The sequence below is a fragment of the Sapajus apella genome, unplaced genomic scaffold, assembly GCF_009761245.1.
Source record: "Sapajus apella isolate SASKATOON/1434 unplaced genomic scaffold, GSC_monkey_1.0 scaffold185, whole genome shotgun sequence".
NCBI classification, from domain to species: Eukaryota; Metazoa; Chordata; class Mammalia; order Primates; family Cebidae; genus Sapajus; species Sapajus apella.
This window is the reverse complement of record NW_022437125.1, coordinates 406107-427660: the sequence shown is the minus strand read 5'-3', so window position 1 is coordinate 427660 and position 21554 is coordinate 406107. Positions and strand designations below refer to the sequence as shown.

At 49.0% G+C, this 21554-nt stretch overlaps 1 protein-coding gene across 7 annotated transcripts in view; it reads left to right on the top strand.

Moving 5' to 3' along the window:
- NWD1 (NACHT and WD repeat domain containing 1) overlaps positions 1-21256 on the top strand; it is an 85264-nt gene extending 64008 nt beyond the window's left edge. For 5 of the 7 annotated variants that reach the window (XM_032268663.1, XM_032268665.1, XM_032268661.1 and 2 more), the window contains 7 exons: positions 621-890; positions 4111-4201; positions 8870-9024; positions 11282-11558; positions 14217-14767; positions 17592-17697; positions 19737-21256. In XM_032268663.1, coding sequence (XP_032124554.1) covers positions 621-890; positions 4111-4201; positions 8870-9024; positions 11282-11558; positions 14217-14767; positions 17592-17697; positions 19737-20038 — 1752 coding nt within the window. In that variant the 3' untranslated portion in view covers positions 20039-21256. The other 2 variants (XM_032268664.1, XM_032268667.1) reach the window with 2 other exon arrangements.
- Positions 21257-21554: the final 298 nt, after the last annotated feature.

The window sequence follows — 21554 nt, the reverse complement described above, 5'->3', positions numbered from 1 at the left end:
TGAAACAGGAGTTGCCAACCAGATGTAGCTATTAAACACTTGAAATTTGGGGGGTGGGGAGGGGCAAGGGGACGGAGAACATTAGGACAAATACCTAATGCATGCAGGCCTTAAAACCTAGATGACAGGCCAGGCGCGGTGGCTCACGCCTGTAATCCCAGCACTTTTGGAGGCTGAGGCAGGTAGATCACCTGAGGTCAGGAGTTTGAGACCAGCCTGACCACCATGCCCGGGTAGTTCTCCATTAAAAATACAGAATTAGCCGGGCATGGTGGCACACGCCTGTATCCCAGCGACTCTGAAGGCTGAGGCAGAAGAATCGCTTGAACTTGGGAGGCGGAGGTTGCAGTGAGCCGAGACTGTGCCACTGCACTCCAGCCTGGGCAACAAGAGTGAAACTGCCATCTCAAAAAAACAAAAAAACCTAGATGAAGGGTTGATAGTCGCAGCAAACCATGATTGCGCCATTGCACTCCAGCCTGTGTGAAAAAGAGAAGCCCTATCTCTGAAAGAAAAGAAAATGCGTAAAGCAGATGAGCACGGATCTTGCATTTGACTCTGGGAAACTTGCAGTCTAGGTCGCCTGCCAAGATGTCGCTTCCTCTTCGTTATTCTATTAGATCAATGCTTGGAGTCTGGATACTGCAGAGCTGGTTTTCCGTATCCTGGGAGATGCCTCTGATCCTTGGATGTGCATGGCCGTGCTGGACTCCCAGTCCACGCTGCTGACAGTGTCCAGGGATGGTGTGGTCAGTCTGTGGAACTCAGCCACGGGAAAACTTCAGGGGAAGCAACACGTGTCCAGCATCAAAGAAACACCCGCCTGTGCTGTCTCAGTCCAGAAGCAAGGGAAGCTTGTGACCGGGTTTAGCAATGGCTCCATCTCTTTGGTAAGCACCTTTACTGACCATAATGTGAACATTAACTCAGCTTGAAAGTGCTCAGATGTGCTAGAGATTGGGAAAAATAATCTTGCCTCGTATCTTCTTTTTTTTTTTTTTTTTTGAGACAGAAAAAAAATTTCAATTCTCTTGCTGAGAATTAAAATTTCACTTAAAGTTTCACTCTTGGTGCCCAGGCTGGAGTGCAATGGTGCGATCTCATCTCACTGCAACCTCCGCCTCCCGGATTCAAGAGATTCTCCCGCCTCAGCCTCCAAAGTAGCTGGGATGACGGGCACCCACCACCATGCCCAGATAATTTTTTTGTATTTTTAGTAGAGACGGTGTTTCACCATGTTGGTCAGGCTGGTCTCGAACTGCAGTCCTCAGGTGATCCACCCACCTAGGCCTCCCAAAGTGCTGGGATTATAGGCATGAGCTACTGTGCCTGGTCATATCTTTTTAATAAATGACACTTAGCTGCTGCTGCTGCTTCTGCTTCCTCCTCCTCCTCCTCCTTCCCCCCTCCTCCTCCTCTTCTTTTTTCTTTCTTCCTCTTTCTCTTCTTCTCCTTTTTTTTCTTTTTTTTGAGACAGAGTCTCACTCTGTTGCCCAGGCTGGAGTGCAGTGATGAGATTACAGCTCTCTGTAGCCTCGACCTCCTGAACTCAAGTGATCCTCCTGCCTCAGCCTCACTGGTGTAAGCTATTACTCAGGCTAATTTTTTTATCTGTAGAGACAAGGTTTCCCTATATTGTCCAGGCTAGTCTCAAACTCCTGGGCTCAAGCGATCCTCCTGCCTTGACTTCCCAGAGCGCTGGGATTACAGGCATCAGCCACTATGCCCAGACAGCTTCTTTATTATTGTTATCAATTATTTTTAGAGACAGGCTCTTGCTCTGTTGCCCAGGTTGGAGTACAGCAGTGTGATCCTGGCTCCCCACAATCTTCAACACCTGGGCTCAACAGACCCTCTGGCTTCAGCCTCCCAAGGAGCTAGGAAGGTTACAGGGTGCACCACCACGCTCGGCTAATTTTTAAAACGCTTTTCATAGAGACAGGCTCTTACTATGTTAACTCTGTTACCCAGGCTGCTCTCAAGCTCCTGTTTCGGCCTCCCAGAGTGTTGGGATTCCAGGCGTGAGCCACCATGCCCAGCCCCAGCAGTTGGATTTGCAGTTCAGCACAGTTCAGGAAACATCCATTGGCGTTTCTTCATCAATTGCCCACATGGGGACTGACCCATGTGGGCAATTGATGAAGCTCAGTCCTTCAGGGGAGCTCTAAGACATGATATGAGGCCAGGCACAGTGGCTCACACCTGTAATCCCAGCACTTTAGGAGGCCGGGGCGGGTGGATCACGAGGTCAGGAGTTTGAGGCCAGCCTGACCAACATGGTGAAACCCTGTCTCTACTAAAAACACAAAAATTAGCTGGGCGTGGTGGTGGGTGCCTGTAATCCCAACTACTTGGGAGGCTGAGGCAGGAGAATCACTTGAACCCAGGAAGCAGAAGTTGTAGTGAGCCAAGATTGAGCCACTGCATTTCAGCCTGGGCAACAAGAGCAAAACTCCATCTCAAAAAGCAAAAACAAAAATTAGCCTGGTGTGGTGTTATGTGCCTGTGATCCCAGCTACTCGGGAGGCTGAGGCAGGAGAATTGCTCGAATCTGGGAGGCGGAGGTTGCAATGAGCGGAGATCTTGCCACTGCACTCCAGCCTGGGCAACAGAACGAAACAAAAACACATGTGCCAGGCATCCTGGTAAGGGGGGAAAGAGTTGCTAGGAGGTGTTTGCAGTGAGAAGCCTCAGGAATGGAGGAGAACGTGGAGGGCATATGGCGGGAATGCTAACAGCAAATTATGTAAGGAAATGTAATGGAGAAGCTTTGGCACCATGCTAGGCACTGGATGGGCTATAGAAACATAAGACCCCCTGCTGGGCGTGGTGGCTCACACCTGTAATCCCAGCACTTTGGGAAGCTGAGGCGGGCGGATGACCTGAGGTCAGGAGTTCAAAACCAGCCTGACCAACATGGAGAAACCCCATCTCTACTAAAAATACAAAAATTAGCCGGGCATGGCACACACCTGCAATCCCAGCTACTCGGGAGGCTGAGGCAGGAGAATTGCTTGAACCCCAGAGGTGGAGGTTGCGGTGAACTGAGATCATGCCATTGCACTCCAGCCCGGGCAATAAGAGCAAAACTCCGTCTCAAGAAAAAAAGGAATAGAGGTGAGATAGGAACATGCCTGGATATTAGGGGAAATCGAGGGAGTGTGGAGACAGATCAGAGAGGGTCTAGTCTACTCTGCTGAGGAGGAATGTGGCCACTAAAAAATCATGGGGTCCGGGCACAGTGGCTCACACCTGTAATCCCAGCACTTTGGGAGGCCGAGGTAGGAAGATCACTTGAGCCCAGGAGTTTAAGGCCAATCTGGGCAACATAGCAGGACCTCCCACCAAAAATACAAAACTTATCTGGGCATGGTGGTGCACACCTGTGGTCCCAGCTACTTGGGAGGCTGAGGTGGGAGAATCGCTTGAGCCCAGGAGGTCAAGACTGCAGTGAGCTGTGATTGCACCCCTGCACTCCAGCCCAAGTGACAGAAGAAGACCCTGTCTCAAATTTAAAAAAAAGAAATGAAACATAAGACCGCCTCCCCAACCCTACCGTCAAAGAACTCAACACAGGGAGGGAGCTGGGTTCATCAGTGACTTACAGTGGCACTAGAGGAACAGAGTCTGCTTTCAGTAGAGGTAGAAGCAGTACAGTCTCTGTTGGGTGAAGGATCAAATGCTTCTGAAAGGGATAATCTGGGAAGCCTCCCCAGAGGAGGCAGGCTTGGAACAAGAAGGACGTGAAAATGAGAAAAAGGGCTGGGCATGGTGGTACACGCCTGTAATTCCAGCACTTTGGGAGGCCGAGGCTGGTGGATCATGAGGTCGGGAGTTCAAGACCAGCCTGACCAACATGGTGAAACCCCATGTACTAAAAATACAAAAATTAGCCGGGCATGGTGGTACACTCCTGTAACCTCAGCTACTTGAGAGGTTGAGGCAGGAGAATCACTTACACCCGGGAGGTGGAGGCTGTGGTGAGCTGAGGTCATGCCACTGCACTCCTGCCTGGGAGACAGCGCAAGACTCCATCTCAAAAAAAAAAAAAAAAAATTCCCAGCTTTTAACCCATGGAAGTGCCTGACAGGCATCCTTGGCTCTGCACAGGTTTCCTCCGAAGGGGACAGATTGCTGGAGAAGCTTCCAGATGCTGTGAGGTTCCTGGTGGTGTCTGAAGATGAGTCTCTCCTCGCCGCAGGTAGTGTTTAGCTCTCGTCTGGAGTAGTGAGGAAGCCAATCAGGACGGGGTTGGAGAGGCGGGTGGGCTTGGGAACAGGGAGGGCTCCTAGGGCCAGAGGTCAGCAAATGTTTTCTGCCAAATGGCCTCATAGTAAACATTTTTTGCAGTCCAGACCAGCCATTCTCAGTTGCAAAGACTCAACTCTGCAGCTCTGGCACAAAAACTAGCATAGACACTGTGGTTTTTCTATTCTTTTTCTTTCTCTCTTTTTTTTTTTTCTTTTTTTGATACGGAGTTTTCGGTCTTGTTGCCCAGGCTGGAGCGCAATGGTGTGATCTCAGCTCACTGCAACCTCTGCCTACTGGGTTCAAGTCATTCTCCTGCCTCAGCCTCCGGAGTAGCTGGGACCACAGGCATGTGCCACACCATGCCCGGCTAATTTTGTATTTTTAGTAGAAATGGGGTTTCACCATGTTGGTCAGGCTGGTCTTGAATTCCTGACCTCAGGTGATTCAGGCACCTCAGCTTCCCTGGGATTACAGGCGTGAGCCACTGCACCTGGCCTTTTTGTTTTTTTGAGAAAGGGCATTGCTGTGTCACCCAGGCTGGAGTGCAGTGGCTCAATCATAACTCATTGCAGCCTTGAATTTCTGGGCTCAAGTGATCCTCCCACCTCAGCCTCCTGAATAGCTGGGATTACAGGGATACACCAACACACCCAGCTAATTTTTGTAATTTTAGTAGACACAGGGTTTCACCATGTTGGCCAGGCTGGTCTTGATCTCTTGACTTTGTGATCCACCTGCCTCAGCCTCCCAGAGTGCTGGGATTACAGGTGTGAGCTACCACACCAGGCCCTTTTGTTCCTTTTGATGTAGGATTTTTCTTGGCCTCTTTGCCAGACTGGCAGCAGGGGGCACCCCATCTTCTCAGCCAGCGGGGCCACATCTGGCTTGTGGTCCAGGCTGCAGCTCCCCTGGACACTGCTGTGACCAAGCACTCAGTGTAGGGTCCAGCTGGCTGCTCCAAGCACTCACACGGGGACAGGCTCCGTGCGGGGCCCACGGCCAGACCAGGTGTGTTGCCCCAAGGGAAACACAAGAGGCCTCTCAACCCTGAAGCCCCAGAGCGGGTGTTACAGTGTGCTAATTAGCTCTTACTTTTTGAGATGGAGTCTTGCTCTGTCACCCAGGCTGGAATGCAATGGCATGATCTTGGCTCACTGCAACCTCTACCTCCTGGGTTCAAGAGATTCTTGTGCTTCAGCCTCCCAAGTAGCTGGGATTACAGGCACCTGCCACCATGTCCTACTAATTTTTGTATTTTAGTAGAGATGGGGTTCCACCATGTTGACCAGGCTGGTCTTAAACTCCTGACCTCAGGTAATCTACCTGTTTCGGCCTCCCAAAGTGCTGGGATTACAAATGTGAACCACCACACCCAGCCTAATTTGCTCTTTTAGTTCCATCGTCCACAACCCAATGGATGGCCACATGTTAGCAGCCCAGTCAGCCCCTTGCGTCATTCTGGTCCACAGTTCTGGGACTGGCTTGGTCCTACCTCTGCTTCTATTGCATGGGGCAGCTGCCCTCTGCCAGCAAGCACAGAGGGCCACAGTGTTACAGCCTTTCTGGGTACCTGCACTTGGTGAGTCCCGAGCTCTTGTCCCGTGTCCAAGAAGAATGAGGTCATACTGACAATTGAAAGATGATAAGGACAGAGAATTTTATTGAGCAATGAAACAGCTGTCAGACAAGAGGGGATGGGGAGGTCAGGTCATCTCTCTCAGTGTGGCTGAGTGTGGGAGTTTTTATAGGCACAGGATAGGGAAGGGGCAGGCTGTGAGTAGTATTGGAAAAGGTAACATTTGATTGGTTAAAAAACATTATTGAGGCCAGGTGCAGTGGCTCACGCCTGTAATCCCAGCACTTGGGGAGGCCAAGATGGGCCATCACCTGAGATCAAGAGTTCAGACCAGCCTGGCCAACATGGTGAAACCCTGTCTCTACTAAAAGTACAAAAATTAGCTGGGCATGGTGGTGGGTACCAGCTACTTAGGAGCCTGAGGTGGGAGAATTGCTTAAACCCAGGAGGTGCAGGTTGCAGTGAGCTGAGATCACAGCACTGCAAAAAAAAGTCTTTCTCAGAAAGAACCAATCAGGAAAGGGTGGGCAAACGGAAGCAGAAGTTCTCGCTCTGGGTTGCAGGTTTCCTTTGGGACCAGCGGTCCAAGCTATTTTTGGCTCAAAGGTACAGTTTGCCCAGGGACCCGTTCCTATCTGTCTAGGCATTTGCCTGCCTCCTCCTGCTTTCCCTTCTTTTCGACATTCTTTCTTTATTCTCTTTCCTCTCCTTCCTTCCTTCTTCCCCTTCTCTTTTCTCTCCTCCCTTCTTCCTTTCTTTTTTCCTCTTCTCGTCTCCTCCCTTCCCCTCTCCTCCCCTCCCCTCCCCGCCTTTCCCCTCTTTCCCCTCCACTCCTCTCCTCTCCTCCCTGCCTTCCTCCTTACTTTTTTCTTCCTCTCCTCTCCTCCCCTCCCCCTTCCCCTCCCCTCTTCCCCCTCCTTCTCCCCTTCCCTTTCCCCCTCCTTCTCCCCTTCCTCTCCCCCCTCCCCTCCCCCATCCTTCTCCCCTTCCTGTCTCCCCTTTCCCCCCTCCCCTCCCCCTTTCCCCTCCCCTCCCCTCTCTCCCTCCTCCTTTCCTTCCATCATATTTATCAAAGGCCTACTGTGTGCCCAGCTTTGTACTAGTTTCTGAGATACCATGATGAGCCAAACAAGCAGTCCCTACCCTCCAGGAACTTACAGTTACATTATAATAATGTTACAAGTTTCCTTAAGATGAGTGATTACTGGCCAGGCGTGGTGGCTCATGCCTGTAATCCCAACACTTGGGGAGTCCAAAGTAGGCAGATCACTTGCGGTCAGGAGTTTGAGACCAGCTTGGCTAAAATGGTGAAACCCGGTATCTACTAAAAAATACAAAAATTAGCCAGACATGGTGGTGAGCACCTATAATCCGAGCTACTCAGAAGGTTGATATGGGAGAATCGCTTGAGCTCAGGAGGCAAAGGTTGCAGTGAGCTGAGATCATATCACTGCACTCCAGCCTGGGTGACAGAGCGAGACTTTCTCAAAAACACAAACAAAACAAAAACAAAAAGATGAGTGATTACAGAAGTCAGGCCCCCCTCACCAGCTGTGGGCTATGTGGCAGATGGGGACAGGACTAAATGTACCTTCCCCATCCTGGATCCCTTCTTCTGGCATCTGATAGGGGCTCCAAAACATCTCTCTTTGTTTGTTTGTTTTGTTTTGAGACAGAGTCCAACTCTGTTGCCCAGGCTGGAGTGCAGTGGTGCAATCTTGGCTCACTACAGCCTCTGCCTCCTGGGCTCAAGCAATTCTCCTGCCTTAGCCTCCTGAGTAGCTGGGATTACAGGTGGGTACCACCACACCTGGCTAATTTTTATATTTTTAGTAGTGAATAAAAGACATTAAACATTGGGTTTCACCATGTTGGCCAGGCTGGTCTTGAACTCCTGACCTCAAGTGATCTAACTGCCTTGGCATTTCAAAGTGCTGCTATTACAGGCATGAACCACCATGCCCTGCCTCCAAAACATTGCAGGGTCCAGCCCTGCAGGGTATAGTGGGTGTTCTTTTGTGTGCAGAGATGACAGATTACAGGAAAGAAAGAAACAAGACCCAGAGATAGAAGAATTCATCTGACCACCGCTACCAAGGCATGGAGTCCAGTAGTGGCCCCAAATGCCAGAATGTGCTGATATTTATAGAATACAAGGCAGGGGAGCAGGGCCAGGAGAGTGACTCACCTGACATGATTGGTAGGGGTCTAGCAAATCACATTCTTACAATATGGGGGGCCACACTTGATACGGTATAGGGGGCCCCTAACTCTCAGGTAGCCGCAGCAAGGAGGGGAGGCACATATGTCAGTATCTTTCTATGCATTTATCAGAGAGATCAAAGGCTTTTAGGATTCCTCTATTCTTACTTCTTACAACTTCTAAGAATTTACAAAGGAGCATCGTGTGGGAAAGCGGAACATGAAAGTGGACAAGGATGGTGACCATTGGAGCACAGCACCGCGGAGAGGCATTTAAGCCCCTGGCTGTCTGCGGGCCGGCCCGGCTAGTGTCAGACCTTCCTTGAGAGCTGGGTGGAGCAGAGTGTTCTCTGAACTCCCCAGTGAAAGGGAAGTTCCCCTCACGGCCTGCTAAGCAACGGGCACCTCCCCAGGCACTGGCGCTACCGCAAGGCATTTGCTGTCATCTCCTGATCACTTCTCACAATTTCCCTTCAGTTCCGAATTATATTTCACCCGATTATTTCTGTACTATAAGGCTAAAAATGTTGCTACACCATAATACTAAAACAAAGGTCAATAATAGAGAATAATAATGTAATAAGACTGATTATATAATTGATTATGTGATTGTATTTAAGTCTATTTGGTGTCATTGCTATAACTAAGTAACAGTAAATATATTTGGTATGATTGCTGTATCTAAGTAATGGTTTATCATGCTGGGACAGATTGTGGCTTCAGTCTCTTGCCATGGCACCTGGGCAACTTTCTTCCCACAAAACATCTCTGTTGATGGAAGGAATCACCTTCAACCCCCTCCAGGCATGAGAGGTATAACCCGGGTTCCTGCTGTTTCAGGCTTCGGAAGGTTGGTGCGGATCTTCTTGGCAGACTCTCGGGGCTTTCACCGATTCATGGCCGCGGATCTGGAACACGAGGACATGGTGGAGACAGCTGTTTTTGGTACTGAGAACAACCTGATCATCACGGGGTCCCTTGATGCTCTGGTTCAGGTGAGAGGAGACCCAGGACCCTTCATCCTCACCTCCGACTCCAGAATAGACAATGTAATTTTTTTTTTTTTTTGAGATGGAGTCTTGCTCTGTTGCCAGGCTGGAGTGCAGTGGCACAATCTCAGCTTACTGCAACCTCCGCCTCGTGGGTTCCAGCGATTCTCCTGCCTCAGCCTCCCAAGTAGCTGGGATTAGAGGCACGCACCACCATGCCCAACTAATTTTTGTATTTTAGTAGAGACAGGGTTTCACCATGTTGGCCAGGATGGTTGTGATCTCCTGACCTCGTGATCCGCCTGCCTAGCCTCCTAAAGTGCTGGGATGACAGGTGTGAGCCACTGAGCCTGGCCAACAATGTGATTCTTTGGGGATTTTTGGCTGCAAAATACAGAAACCAAAAAAAAAAAAACAACGAGTGCAGGCAAAGTAGGTGAGTTCATTGAGAGGATATGAGGGTGTATCCTCAGCCCCAGTGGCAGACCTGGGTGGGAATTACTGAAATGTCCAACAAAGGAGGTGGCATTCCAAGCTGAGCCTCAAACCTCTGGGGCAGATTTGAGCTTTCAGAGTGGAGCAGGGTTGTGGGGGACAAAAATTCTCAATTTAAGTTCAAAGTTGTCCAAGCTAGCGAGGAAAGTACGTGGTGAAATAGCAGATCTTGCCGCACGGTGGCTCACGCCTGTAATCCCAGCACTTTGGGAGGCTGAGGCAGGCAGATCACAAAGTCAGGAGTTTGAGACCAGCCCGACCAACAAGGTGAAACTCCATCTCTACTAAAAATACAAAAAATTAGCTGGGCGTGGTGACATGCACCTGTAACTCCAGCTACGCAGGAAGCTGAGGCAGGAGAATTGCTTGAACCTGGGAGGCTGAGGTTGCAGTGAGCCGAGATCATGCCACTGCACTCCAGCCTGGGCGACAGAGTGACTCCATCTCAAAAAAAAAAAAAAAAAAAGCAGATCTTGCTGTGTTTTAGTCTCACACCTCTTGAAGTTCTTGCTTTTGTTTTGTTTTCTTTTTTGAGACGGAGTCTCGCTCTTGTTGCTCAGGCTGGAGTGCAATGGTGCGATCTCAGCTCGCCGTAACCTCCGCCTCCCGGGTTCAAGCGATTTTCCTGTCTCAGCCTCCCACGTAGCTGGGATTACAGGCATGCACCACCATGCCCAGATAATTTTTGTATTTTTAGTAGAAATAGGGTTTCTCCATGTTGGTCAGGCTGGTCTCGAACTCCTGATCTCAGGTGATCCACTTGCCTCAGCCTCCCAAAGTATTGGGATTATAGGCATGAGTCACCGTGCCTGGCCCAAAGTTCTTTTCTTTTCTCCTTCTTAGATCGATTTTTTTCAATTTTAAAGAAACTGACAAATAGGCTGTGCATAGTGGCTCACACCTGTAATCCCAGCACTTTGGGTGGCTGAGGCTGGTGGATCACTTGGGCCCAGGAGTCCAAGATCAGCCTTGGCAACATAGCAAGACTCTGTCTGTACAAAAATAAAAATAAAAAAATTAGCTAGGCATGGTGGCTCGTGCCTGTAGTCATAGTTACTCAGGAGGGCGAGGTGGGAGGATCACACGCATCTGGGAGGTCGAGGCTGCAGCGGGCTGTGATTACACCACTGCATTTCAGCCTGGGTGACAAGGCAAGACCTTATCTCCAAAAAATCAGAATAATTTTCTTTTTTCTTTTTTTTTTTTTTTTGAGACAGAGTCTTGCTCTGTCACCCAGGGTGGAGGGCAGTGGTGTGATCTTGGCTCACTACAACCTCTGCCTCCCGGGTTCAAGTGATTCTGCTGCCTCAGCCTCCCGAGTAGCTGGGATTACAGGCACCTGCTACCACGCCTAGCTATTTTTTGTATTTTTAGTAGAGATGGAGTTTCACCATATTGGCCAGGCTGATCTCGAACTCCTGACCTCATGTGATCAGCCCACCCTGGCCTCCCAAAGTGGGGTTACAGGCATGAGCCACTGTGCCTGGCTAGGATAAATATTTTTTTAAAAATTGAAAGTTTTGAGCTCCCAGACCCTCTAAAAAAAGTTTATAGGGTATCCTCCAGGGGTTCCCCGGAACACACTTTGAGAACTGCTCTGGTGGCTGCTGGGTTCAAGCCTGAGGAAGTTAAAGGGATGGGAAGATGTGAAGGCCCTTGAACTACAGCCTGAAATTCACCTTAGGTGTATGAATGGGACGAAGCGTATTTCTGAAATACGATTGTCCATGGAGGACGTCAGATCTGCCCTCCTGTTGTGCATCCCCAGGTGTGGAGTCTGTCAGAACAGGGGACCCTGCTGGACATCCTGGAAGGTGTTGGGGCCCCTGTGAGCCTGCTGGCCTGCTGTGGGGCTTTGGTGGCATCTGCTTCCTGGCAGTCCTCGTCTTTCAAGGTCTGGGATCTCAGCAACGCTCACAGGCCCCGGGCCCCTGCGCCGTTTCTGGACCGCACCGGCCTCACCGCAGTGTCCCACCATGGAAGCTACGTCTACTTCCCCAAAATTGGGGACAAAACCAAAGTCACTGTTTGGGACTTGGCAGAAGGTTGGTAAGGTATAAGTATGGCCATTTTTGTGGGTAAGACTTGGAGCCGTCTGTCTTCGTTTAGGCTGCTGTAACCAATTATCCCCAAAGGCCAGGCGCAGTGGCTCACATCCATAATCCCAGCACTCTAGGAGGCCGAGGCGGATGGATTGCTTGAGGTCAGGAGTTGAGACCAGCCTGGCCAACATGGCGAAACTGAGTCTCTACTAAAAATTCAAAAATTAGCCGGGCGTGGTAGCACGTGCCTGCAATCCCAGCTACTCAGGAGGCTGAGGCAGGAGAATTGCTTGAACCTGGGAAGCAAAGGCTGCAGGGAGCTGAGACTGCGCCATTGTACTCCAGCCTGGGTGACAGAGTGAGACTCTAGCTCAAAAAAATTTAAAAAATATCCCCATAGATTGGGCGGCATAAGCAACAAATATTGCTCAGCATTCTGGAGGCTGGGAAGTTGTAGATCTAAGTATAAGCAGCTCTGGCGTCTAGTGAAGAGGACCTGCTTCCTGGTTCACAGGTGGCCATTCTCAATGCATCCCCGAAGAGAGAGAAATCTCTTTTTCCCTTCTTATAAGGGCACCAATCCTATTCACGAAGTCCCCACCTTCCTGATCTAATCACTTCCCTGTCACCCTGCTACAGTTTGGAAGTTTGTCCCTACAAATCCGATGTTGACATTTAATATCCGGCTGGGCACAGTGGTTCAAACCTATAATCACAGGCCTCTGGAAGGCTGAGGCAGGAGGATCACTTGAGCTCAGGGTTCAAGAACAGCCTGGGCAACATGAGAGGACGCTGCTTCTACTAAAAATTTAAAAATTAGCCGGATGTAGTCGTGTATCCTTGCAGTGGCGTATGCTTGTAGTGGTGTATGCTAGCTATTTGGGGGGCGAGGTAGGAGGATCGTTTGAGCCTGGGAAGTTGAGGCTACAGGGAGCCATTGTACCACTGTATGTCAGCCTGGGTGACAGAGCAAGACTCTGTCTCTAAAAGCGAAAAAAAGCCAGGCATGGTGGAGTGCAGTGGTGTGATCTCAACTCACTGCAACCTCTACCTCCTGGGTTCAAGTAATTGTCCTGCCTCACCCTCCCTTCCAAGTAGCTGAGATTACAGTTGCCTGCCACCACGCCTGGCTAAGCTTTGTATTTTTAGTGGAGACGGGGTTTTGCCATGTTGGCCAGGCTGGTCTCGACTCCAGACCTCAGGTGATCCACCCACCTTGGCCTCCCAAAGTGCTGGGATTACAGGCATGAGCCACTGCCCCGCCATTAACAAGGAGTTTCTATACCTCTACCCCCCCAGCAGCACTGTGCCAAGTACTGTTGGTGAGAAACTCAGAAATCCCTCACTGTCTGATTCTCAAAGACCCAAGGGTGCCACACCTTCATGTTACTCCTGGGAATTGATGAAAGAAGCCTCTTATCTGGAAATGGCAGGGGGATGTGACCACCTCCCCTGAAATGGCCCCAGTCAAGGACTGCCTGATATAGGAGTACAAAAGTCTGGTCCCCTTGCTTCAAGATGGGACAGTTCGTGGTAGCTCATGCCTGTAATCCCAGTACTTTGGGAGGCCAAGGTGGGAGGATTGCTTGAGCCCTGGAGTTTAAGACTAGCCTGGACAACATGGCGAAATCCTGTCTCTGCAGAAATTACAGAAATAAGCTGGGCGTGGTGGCCGGAGCCTATAGTCCCAGTTACTTGGGGGGCTGAGGTTGGAAAATCGCTTGAGGCTGGGAGGGTGAGGCTGCAGTGAGCCATGATCATGCCACTGCACTCCAGCCCGGGCAACAGAGTGAGACTCCATTTCTAAAAAATAAATAGGCTGGGCACGATGGCTTATGCCTGTAATTCCAGCACTTTGGGAGGCCAGGGCAGGTGGATCACTTGAGGTCAGGAGTTTGAGACCAGTCTGGCCAACATGGTGAAACCCCATCTTTACTAAAAATACCCCAAAATTAGCTGGGCATGGTGGCACATACCTATAGTCCCAGCTACTCAGGAGGCTGAGGTGTGAGAATTGCTGGGACTTGGGAGGCAGAGGTTACAGTGAGCCAAGATTGCACCACTGCACTCCAGCCTGGTGACAAAGTGAAACTCCATCTGAAAAAAAAAAAAATTAGTAGGGTGTGGTGGCAGGTGCCTGAGTCCCAGCTACTCAGGAGGCTGAGGCAGAAGGATCAGTTGAATCCAGGATTTGGAGGCTGCAGTGAGTTGTGATCACACCACTGCACTCCAGCCTGGTGAACAGAGCAACTGTCTCAAAAAACATTTTTTAAACCCTTAAAAATATGATCACCAAGCCAGGCGCGGTGGCTCACGCCTATAATCCCAGCACTTTGGGAAGCTGAGGCAGGAGGATCACCTGAGGTCAGGAGTTTGAGACCAGTCTGACCAACATGGAGAAACCTCCTCTCTACTAAAAATACAAAATTAACCAAGCATAGTGGCACATGCCTGTAATTAATCCCAGCTACTCGAGAGGCTGAGGCAGGAGAATCGCTTGAACCCGGCAGGCGGAGATTGCAGCGAGCCAAGATGGTGCCACTGCACTCCAGCCTGGGCAGCAGAGCAAGACTCTGTCTCAAAAAAAAAAGAATGCCAGGGAAGCAGTGCCGCTGTGATTCATTCTCAGTATGAGTAATTCTCATTTTTTCTTCCTGCCAGGTGAGGAACAAGATTCCCTGGACACCTCCAGTGAGGTCAGGTGTCTGGAGGTCGCTGAGCAGCACAAGCTCCTGTTCACTGGCCTCATGTCGGGGGTTGTCCTTGTGTTCCCCCTGAATTCCAGGCAGGACGTGATATGCATTCCCCCTCCCGAGGCCCGGAAAGCAATCAGCTGCATGTCCCTGAGCAAGCACGAGGACCGCCTGGCCATCGCCTATGACAACATCGTCCTGGTGCTGAACATCAGCCCCGGGGACCCCTGCCCGCTCATCGATGGCCCAAGGTATACCTTTTATACCCAGCCGCCCGAGACCATCTCCAATGTGGCTGTTCTGACGGACTACCACGTGATCTACAGCATGACCAACGGGGACCTCTTTCTTTACGAGTGTGCAAATTCCAAAGCGTTTCCCTTGGAGGCCCACAGGAGCCGAGTCACGTGTGTGGAGGTCAGCCACAAGGAGCAGCTGCTGGCCAGTGGGTCTGAGGATGCCCTGCTGTGTCTCTGGGACCTACAGGCATGTAAGCGGAAATTCGAGATGAACTACACGGTGCGTGGCCTGCCTCCCCATGTTTCCTAGACCCAGGCTTTGGAAAACCAATAGACAGTTACCATTTACTAAGTACACGCCATGGGCCATCGACCTGGGTGGGACTAAGGTGAAGAAAGTGAGGCACTTGGTCAGGCGCAGAGGCTTATACCCTGTAATCCCAGCACTTTGGGAGACTGAGGTGGGTGGATCACCTGATATCGGGCGTTTGAGACCAGCTTGGCCAACATAGTCAAACCCTGTCTTTACTAAAAATACAAAAATTAGCCAGGCCTGGTGTTGCATGCTTGTAATCCCAGCTACTCAGGAGGCTGAGGCAGGAGAATTGCTTGAACTTGGAGTAGAGGTCGCAGTGAGCCAAGATCATGCCACTGCACTCCAGCCTGGGCAACAGACACTCCATCTAAAAAAAAAAAAAAAAAAAAAAAGAAAAGAAAGTGAGGCATTTGTCTCAGGAGCAAAGTTTTTTGTTTTTGTTATTGTTTTCGTTTGTTTGTTTTTTGAGATGGTGTCTCGCTCTGTCACCCAGACTGGAATGCAGTGGTACAATCTCAGCTCACGGCAACCTCTGTCTCCCGGGTTCAAGTGATTCTCTTGCCTCAGCCTCCCAAGTAGCTGTGATTACAGGTGTGTACAACCACACCCGGCTAATTTTTGTATTTTTAGTAGAGATGGGGGTTTCGTTGTCAGGCTGGTCTCGAACTCCTGACCTCATAATCCGCCCGCCTTGGCCTCCCAAAGTGCTGGGATTACAGGTTTGAGCCACTCTACCTGGCCAAGAAAGAATATTTTAATGCAATATTTAAAAAAAATCTAAAATGAATACCAAAATTCCATGCAGACAAAATGTCAACATTATAGGTAAAAACTGGATCAAATGCTGCACCCCTTTGAGACTGTTTCACTCTTCCCCGTAATCCTGGCTCTGTGCTGTTTCTTTATCCAACTGATATTTATTGAACAGCCTCTGCCAGCCCCCTTTTTATTACCGAGGAAGCAGCTGTGACGAGGGAGACACTATCCCATGTCCTGAAGCCATTTTCCACTAGTTGGGGAGACACAGTGAGCTCTCTCTGTCTGGGCAAAAGGTTTTTTTTTTTTTTTAATTTATATGTATATATATATTTTCTTTTATAGAGATGGGGTTTCACCATGTTGGCCAGGATGGTCTCGATCTCCTGACCTCATGATCCACCCACCTCGGCCTCCCAAAGTGCTGGGATTACAGACATGAGCCACTGTGCCCAGCCCCACAAAAGATTTTTTTTTCTGTGTTTTGCTCACTGAAGTTTCCCTTGCTCCTCGGAGAGCGCCTGACATTTCCTTAATGCCCAGTAAATGGCAAGGGCTGCTGCTTAAGAATGCCATGTAAGGCCGGGGGCTGTGGCTCATGCCTGTAATCCCAGCACTTCGGGAGGTTGAGGCAGGCAGATCACTTGAGGTGAGGAGTTCAAGACCAGCCTGGCCAACATGGTGAAACCCCGTCTCTACTAAAAATACAAAAATTAGCCGGGCGTGGTGGCACACACCTGTAATCCCAGCTACTTGGGAGGCTGACGCAGGAGAATCGCTTGAACTTGGGAGGTGGAGGTTGCAGTGTACAATCTGATTGTGTTGCTGAGCACAATCTGGCTCAGCCAAGATTGTGCCATTGCACTCCAGCCAGGGAAACAAGAGTGAAATTCTCAGAAAAAAACAATAATGAGAAAAGAAAAAAGAAATTGAATCCTGCAATTGCTCCTTTCCAATGCAAAATGTCTCTAAACCTTTCTATCCAACCTCTATGGAGGTGTGCCTGGATTGGGGTAACATCTGTGCTGTTCATCTCTCCAGGATTTCACTGGATCCATCCCCCTGTGGGGTGCTTCAAAGCCTGGTTCCAAGGTCAGGAGTTTGGGACTAGCCTGGCCAACATGGTGAAACGCCATCTCTATTAAAAATACAAAAATTAGCTGGGAATGATGGCAGGAGTCTGTAGTCCCAGCTACTTGGGAGGCTGAGGCAGGAGAATTGCTTAAACCCAGGAGGCAGAGGTTGCAGTGAGCTCAGATCAGCCTGGGTGACAGAGCAAGACTCCATCACTCACACACACACACACACACACACACACACACACACACACACACACGCTGGGCCTAGCGGCTCACGCCCATAATTTCAGCACTTTGGGAGGCCAAGATGGGCAGATCACTTGGTCTCAGTTTGCAACCAGCCTTGGCAACATGGTGAAACTCTTTCTCTACTAAAATTACAAAAATTAGCCAGGCGTGGTGGCACACACCTGTAATCCCAGCTATTGAGAGGCTGAGGCAGGAAAATAGCTTGAACCCAGGAGGTGGAGGTTGTAGTCAAGCTGAGATGGCACAGATGGCACCACTGCCCTCCAGCCTGGGTCAGACCTGTCTCACTGCAAAAAAAAAAAAAAAAAGAAGGTCTGGTTCCTTGGGGAAGGTTTCCTGGGTGTCTTTCAGTTTGGAATCAAGTTCATATTGTCCGGCTCAGACACAGCGATTCACACCTGTAATCCCAGCACTTTGGAAGGCTGAGGCTGGTGAATCACTTGAGGTCGGGAGTTGGAGACCAGCCTGGCCAGCATGGTGAAACCCCGTCTCTACTAAAAACACAAAAAATAGCCGGGTGTCATGGCTCATGCCTGTAATCCCAGCTACTTGGGAGGCTGAGGCGGGAGAATTGCTTGGGAGGTGGGAGGCGGAGGTTGCAGTGAGCTGAGATTGCACCATTGCACTCTAGCCTGGGCAACAAGAGTGAAACTCCATCTCAAAAAAAAAAAAAAAAGAGAGAACATATTGTCTGTTTTCAACAGAGTTCTTACTGCAGAGGGGTCCAATGTGCTTGCTTCTCTAAGGATGACAAGTACGTATACGTGGGCTTAAAGGATCGCTCCATACTTGTCTGGAGTGTGCTGGACGGTGAGTCATTTTGCTTTTATGGCAGGATTGAGCTTCGATCTGGAGATAAAAAGCTCTGACCTGGGTCTTGGGTATTAGAGGGCCCCACTCTGGCCACCTCGAGCTGCATCCCTCAGCTTTTAGGAAGGTGTCTGCATGCAAAGGCAATGGGCCCACAATCCCTCTTCTAGACCCATGCTCTGGAGTTCAAGAACTCCCTCCCTCTATAGCCTTCAGTTTTCATTAGGGCATGCACAGGCTTCCTGCATGCAGCCATCCTTCTGAGATACACTGTGACCCTGGTGTATGCACTTCTGGGCTCAGGAGTAGCCATGGGGTGGTGTGGATGGAGTTTGGGTGTCTCAGCTGGTTGTGAGATGGAGCTGGGAAGAGTGAGAAGAGAAGAGGGTCAAGTCACTAGTAGCAGGGGGCTGTTTACATCACTACATTCCAGCATAGAACCCTGAGGAGCCCAAGAATTCTCAATCTGACCCCGCCTTCCAGGTGTTTGTGAAGGTTCCTTCATCAATATAGGAGAACACGACATGTTTTTTATTTAATAGTTTATTCCCTAGAATTGCAATGTTTATATATTGTATCTTCTAGGATGTGGGTCTTAATTCATTCTTTCCCCCCGGCCTTATACATTTTAGAAGCAGCCTGTTTAAAGACCAACCACTTGGAAAACACCATGTCTTTTGGTCTGTTGAGTATTATGCTAAGGTCTTAGCAAGGGTTAACATTGGCCAGGTGCAGTGGCTCATACCTACAATCCCAGCACTTTGGGAGGCTGATGTAGGAGGATTGCTTGAGGCCAGGAGTTCAAGACTAGTCTGGACAACATAGCAAGACCCTGTCTCTAAAAAAAAAAAGAAAAAAAAAAAAAGGAGGGGTAAACCGGCCCAGGTCGGAAATAGAGCAGGTCAAAACTCCTGTGTTGATCAGTAGTGGCATTGCACCTATGAATAGCCCCTGCACTCCAGCCTGGGCAATATAGCAAGACCCCATCTCTAAGAAATAAAAATACGAATAATTTAAAAATTAAAATTAACCAGGCATAGTGGCACATGTGTGTAGTCCCAGCTACTCAGGAGGATAAAGTGAGCATGGGAGGTCGAGGCATGGGAGATCAAGGCTGCAGTGAAACATGATAGCACCACTGCACTCCAGCCTGGGCAACAGAGTGAGACCCTGTCAAAAAAAAAACCTAACATTTATTGTATACTGGGTACTGTCCTTAAGTCATTTAACTTTCTCAACACTCACTCCCATTTTACAGAGCAAAAACAGGCTCTGAGAGGCTGGCCGACTTGTCCAAGGTCACACAGTGAGTAACTAGTAGGCTGAGGTTTGAAGTTGATCTGCCTGATCTCAGTATGCCTTTGTCACTTTCTTACACTTTCTCCTATGGAAAAGGCGCTCATTGTGTATTACCTCTCTGAACCCTTATGATACTGGTAGGAGATAAATATCATTGCTATCCTTGTTTGACAATGAAGAAGCTGAGGCTCAGAGAGGTTAGGAGACTTGCCCCAGGTCACAAAAGAAGTAAGTGGCTGAATGAATGTCAGGTGGAGCCTAATACATTGTAGTCGAATATGCTGTAATTTGATACATAGTAAACTATAACACTATAATACATTGTAGTATAGCATGCTGTAGCAAAGATATATATAACCGGTATAAAGTACAGATGGCTCAGAAGCTGAAGGTTGAGGATTGTGGCCTTAAAAGCCCATCCTAGGCCAGTTCACAATCTCTATTCTTTCTCCTTTGACAATAATATTTACTGAGCTTACTCTGGGCCAAAAACCTGTATTAAACACATGACCTGCGTGATGCCTTCCAATCTCAAAAATCCCTCTGGGCAGGGGTAAGATCTGTTATCATTCTCATTGTGCAGATAAAGCAAGAGGGACCCTTTGGGATGATAAATGTCATGCCAAAGTTAATAAGGGGCATAACAGGAATCTGATCCCATGCAGCCAACTCTAGAATGTATAGGATTGGACCTATACACCCCATTTTTCTCATTTGTGTCCTTCTCTTCACCCTTACAGGCACCCTACTGACAGTCCAGTTTGTCCATGCTGTGGTAAACAGAATCATCCCAACCATCAGTGGCTTCATTGCCCCCACCAGGCATGGTTATCTGATCCGAGAGCGTTTCCAGTGCCTTTTAGCAAGAGCATCACAGCAGGACCCTCACAAGAACTTCAAGAAGGCAGTGTGGATGGTCAAATCCAGGCAGAGAGAGGCGCTAGCAGCAGCTGCAGGAGCATCCCAGGACTTGGAGTCAGAGAGTGCCCAAGGAAATGAATCCAAGTCAAACAAATGTTCACAAGTCTGCCTGATAGTGTAAAAAAAAAAAAAAACAAAAAAAACCCTGTGGGGGTATAACCTCCAATGACTTAACCCCATTTAATCTGGTTAAAGCAAAAAGAATATGTTTGCTGGCGTATATTTGGACCCATGGCTTCAGATTACATGACCCGGACCTTGCCTCTTCCCATTTTTTCCATTCTTCTTTTCTCTTTGTCATTTTCTTTCTTTCTTTTTGTTTGGCAGGAGCAGAAGCCTCAATCTTTGTCATTTTCGTTCTCAGACTTGCCACCCCAAGTTAGCAACATGGTGGCCAATATGCTGTCTCCAATTTCAGCAGAAAAGAGAGCTTCTCTTCCTACAGTCCCAGCCTCCACTTTGTTGGTACCAGTTGGCCCATATGCCTAGCCCTAAACCAACTGTTATCTCTGGAAGAATGCAGAGCTCTAATTGGCTGGACTGACCCAATGTCCACCACTGGGAGTGAAAATAGAAGAGATTATTCCTGAGACCCAAACTAGGGTTCTGGTACCAGGTGAAGGGGGAATGGATGAATGTGAGACAGAACAAACCACTGATGTGGACCACAGAACTTCACAGTTTATAAAGCATTAGATACTGTGATCTGATCCTCATCACAGCCCATATTTTAGGGAAGGCAGGAGTATCTGCGTCTATTTTATGGATAAGGAAACTGAGCCTTGCAGAAGTAGTTATGATTTAATTCAGGTCACAAGCCCAAGGTGCAAGGGATCTAAGAGCAAGCCTTCTGTCCCATTCCTGTTAGACCTTACTCCAATTTCAGTCTCCAAAACACAACCATCTCTTCCATAGGTGCCACACTCAAATGCTCACAGGAGCTAGTGACTAATCTAGGTACTTCCATACACCTGAGTGAGCAGCAGGGCGAGATGGAGACTGGGCCTGTGGAAGGCAGAGATTGTGCCTTGGGTGGGTGTGAACAGCCTGACTCTAGCCCAGAATCGCCATGGCAAAACCGGCCCTCTTCCATCAGTGCTTTCAATTGTAATAAGCAAAGCCAGAAATCCAGACTTTTATGCAAAAATCTTCTGCCTTTTAAAGTTGGCGATTGGTTTAATTTGTATCTATAGGGCATTTGGCAAGTGCGTCTTTGGTTAATGAGCTGACTTCAAGGCTCAAGCTGGCAGTAAACCATCAACATGCTATAGTTCTTCCATCTCTATTCCCTGGCTCCCGAACTTTTGGGATAAAGATGTGGTTTTTTTCATCTTAAAAACTGAAGGCTCTTGGAAGTAGGAAGAGCTGCTGACATCTCCCTGCTTTGCTTTTGAACCATCTGCCTCATGCAAGTTCAACAGTCAAATTGTTTTCTTTCCACTTAAGTGGATTTTTCTTCTTTGCCCACAGCCTTCTAAAAGCCTTCTCAGTGTTCTCAGGCTTTTGCTTTAATGCTAGGGGAGTCTAAATCTTTAAGGTGGCTATTCCTCCTCCCCTCTGTGAAATTCTGACAGAGTCTCAGAAAAAGCAACCATAGAAACAGAGGCTTTTGAGCTGAACAAGACCTTACTCCTATC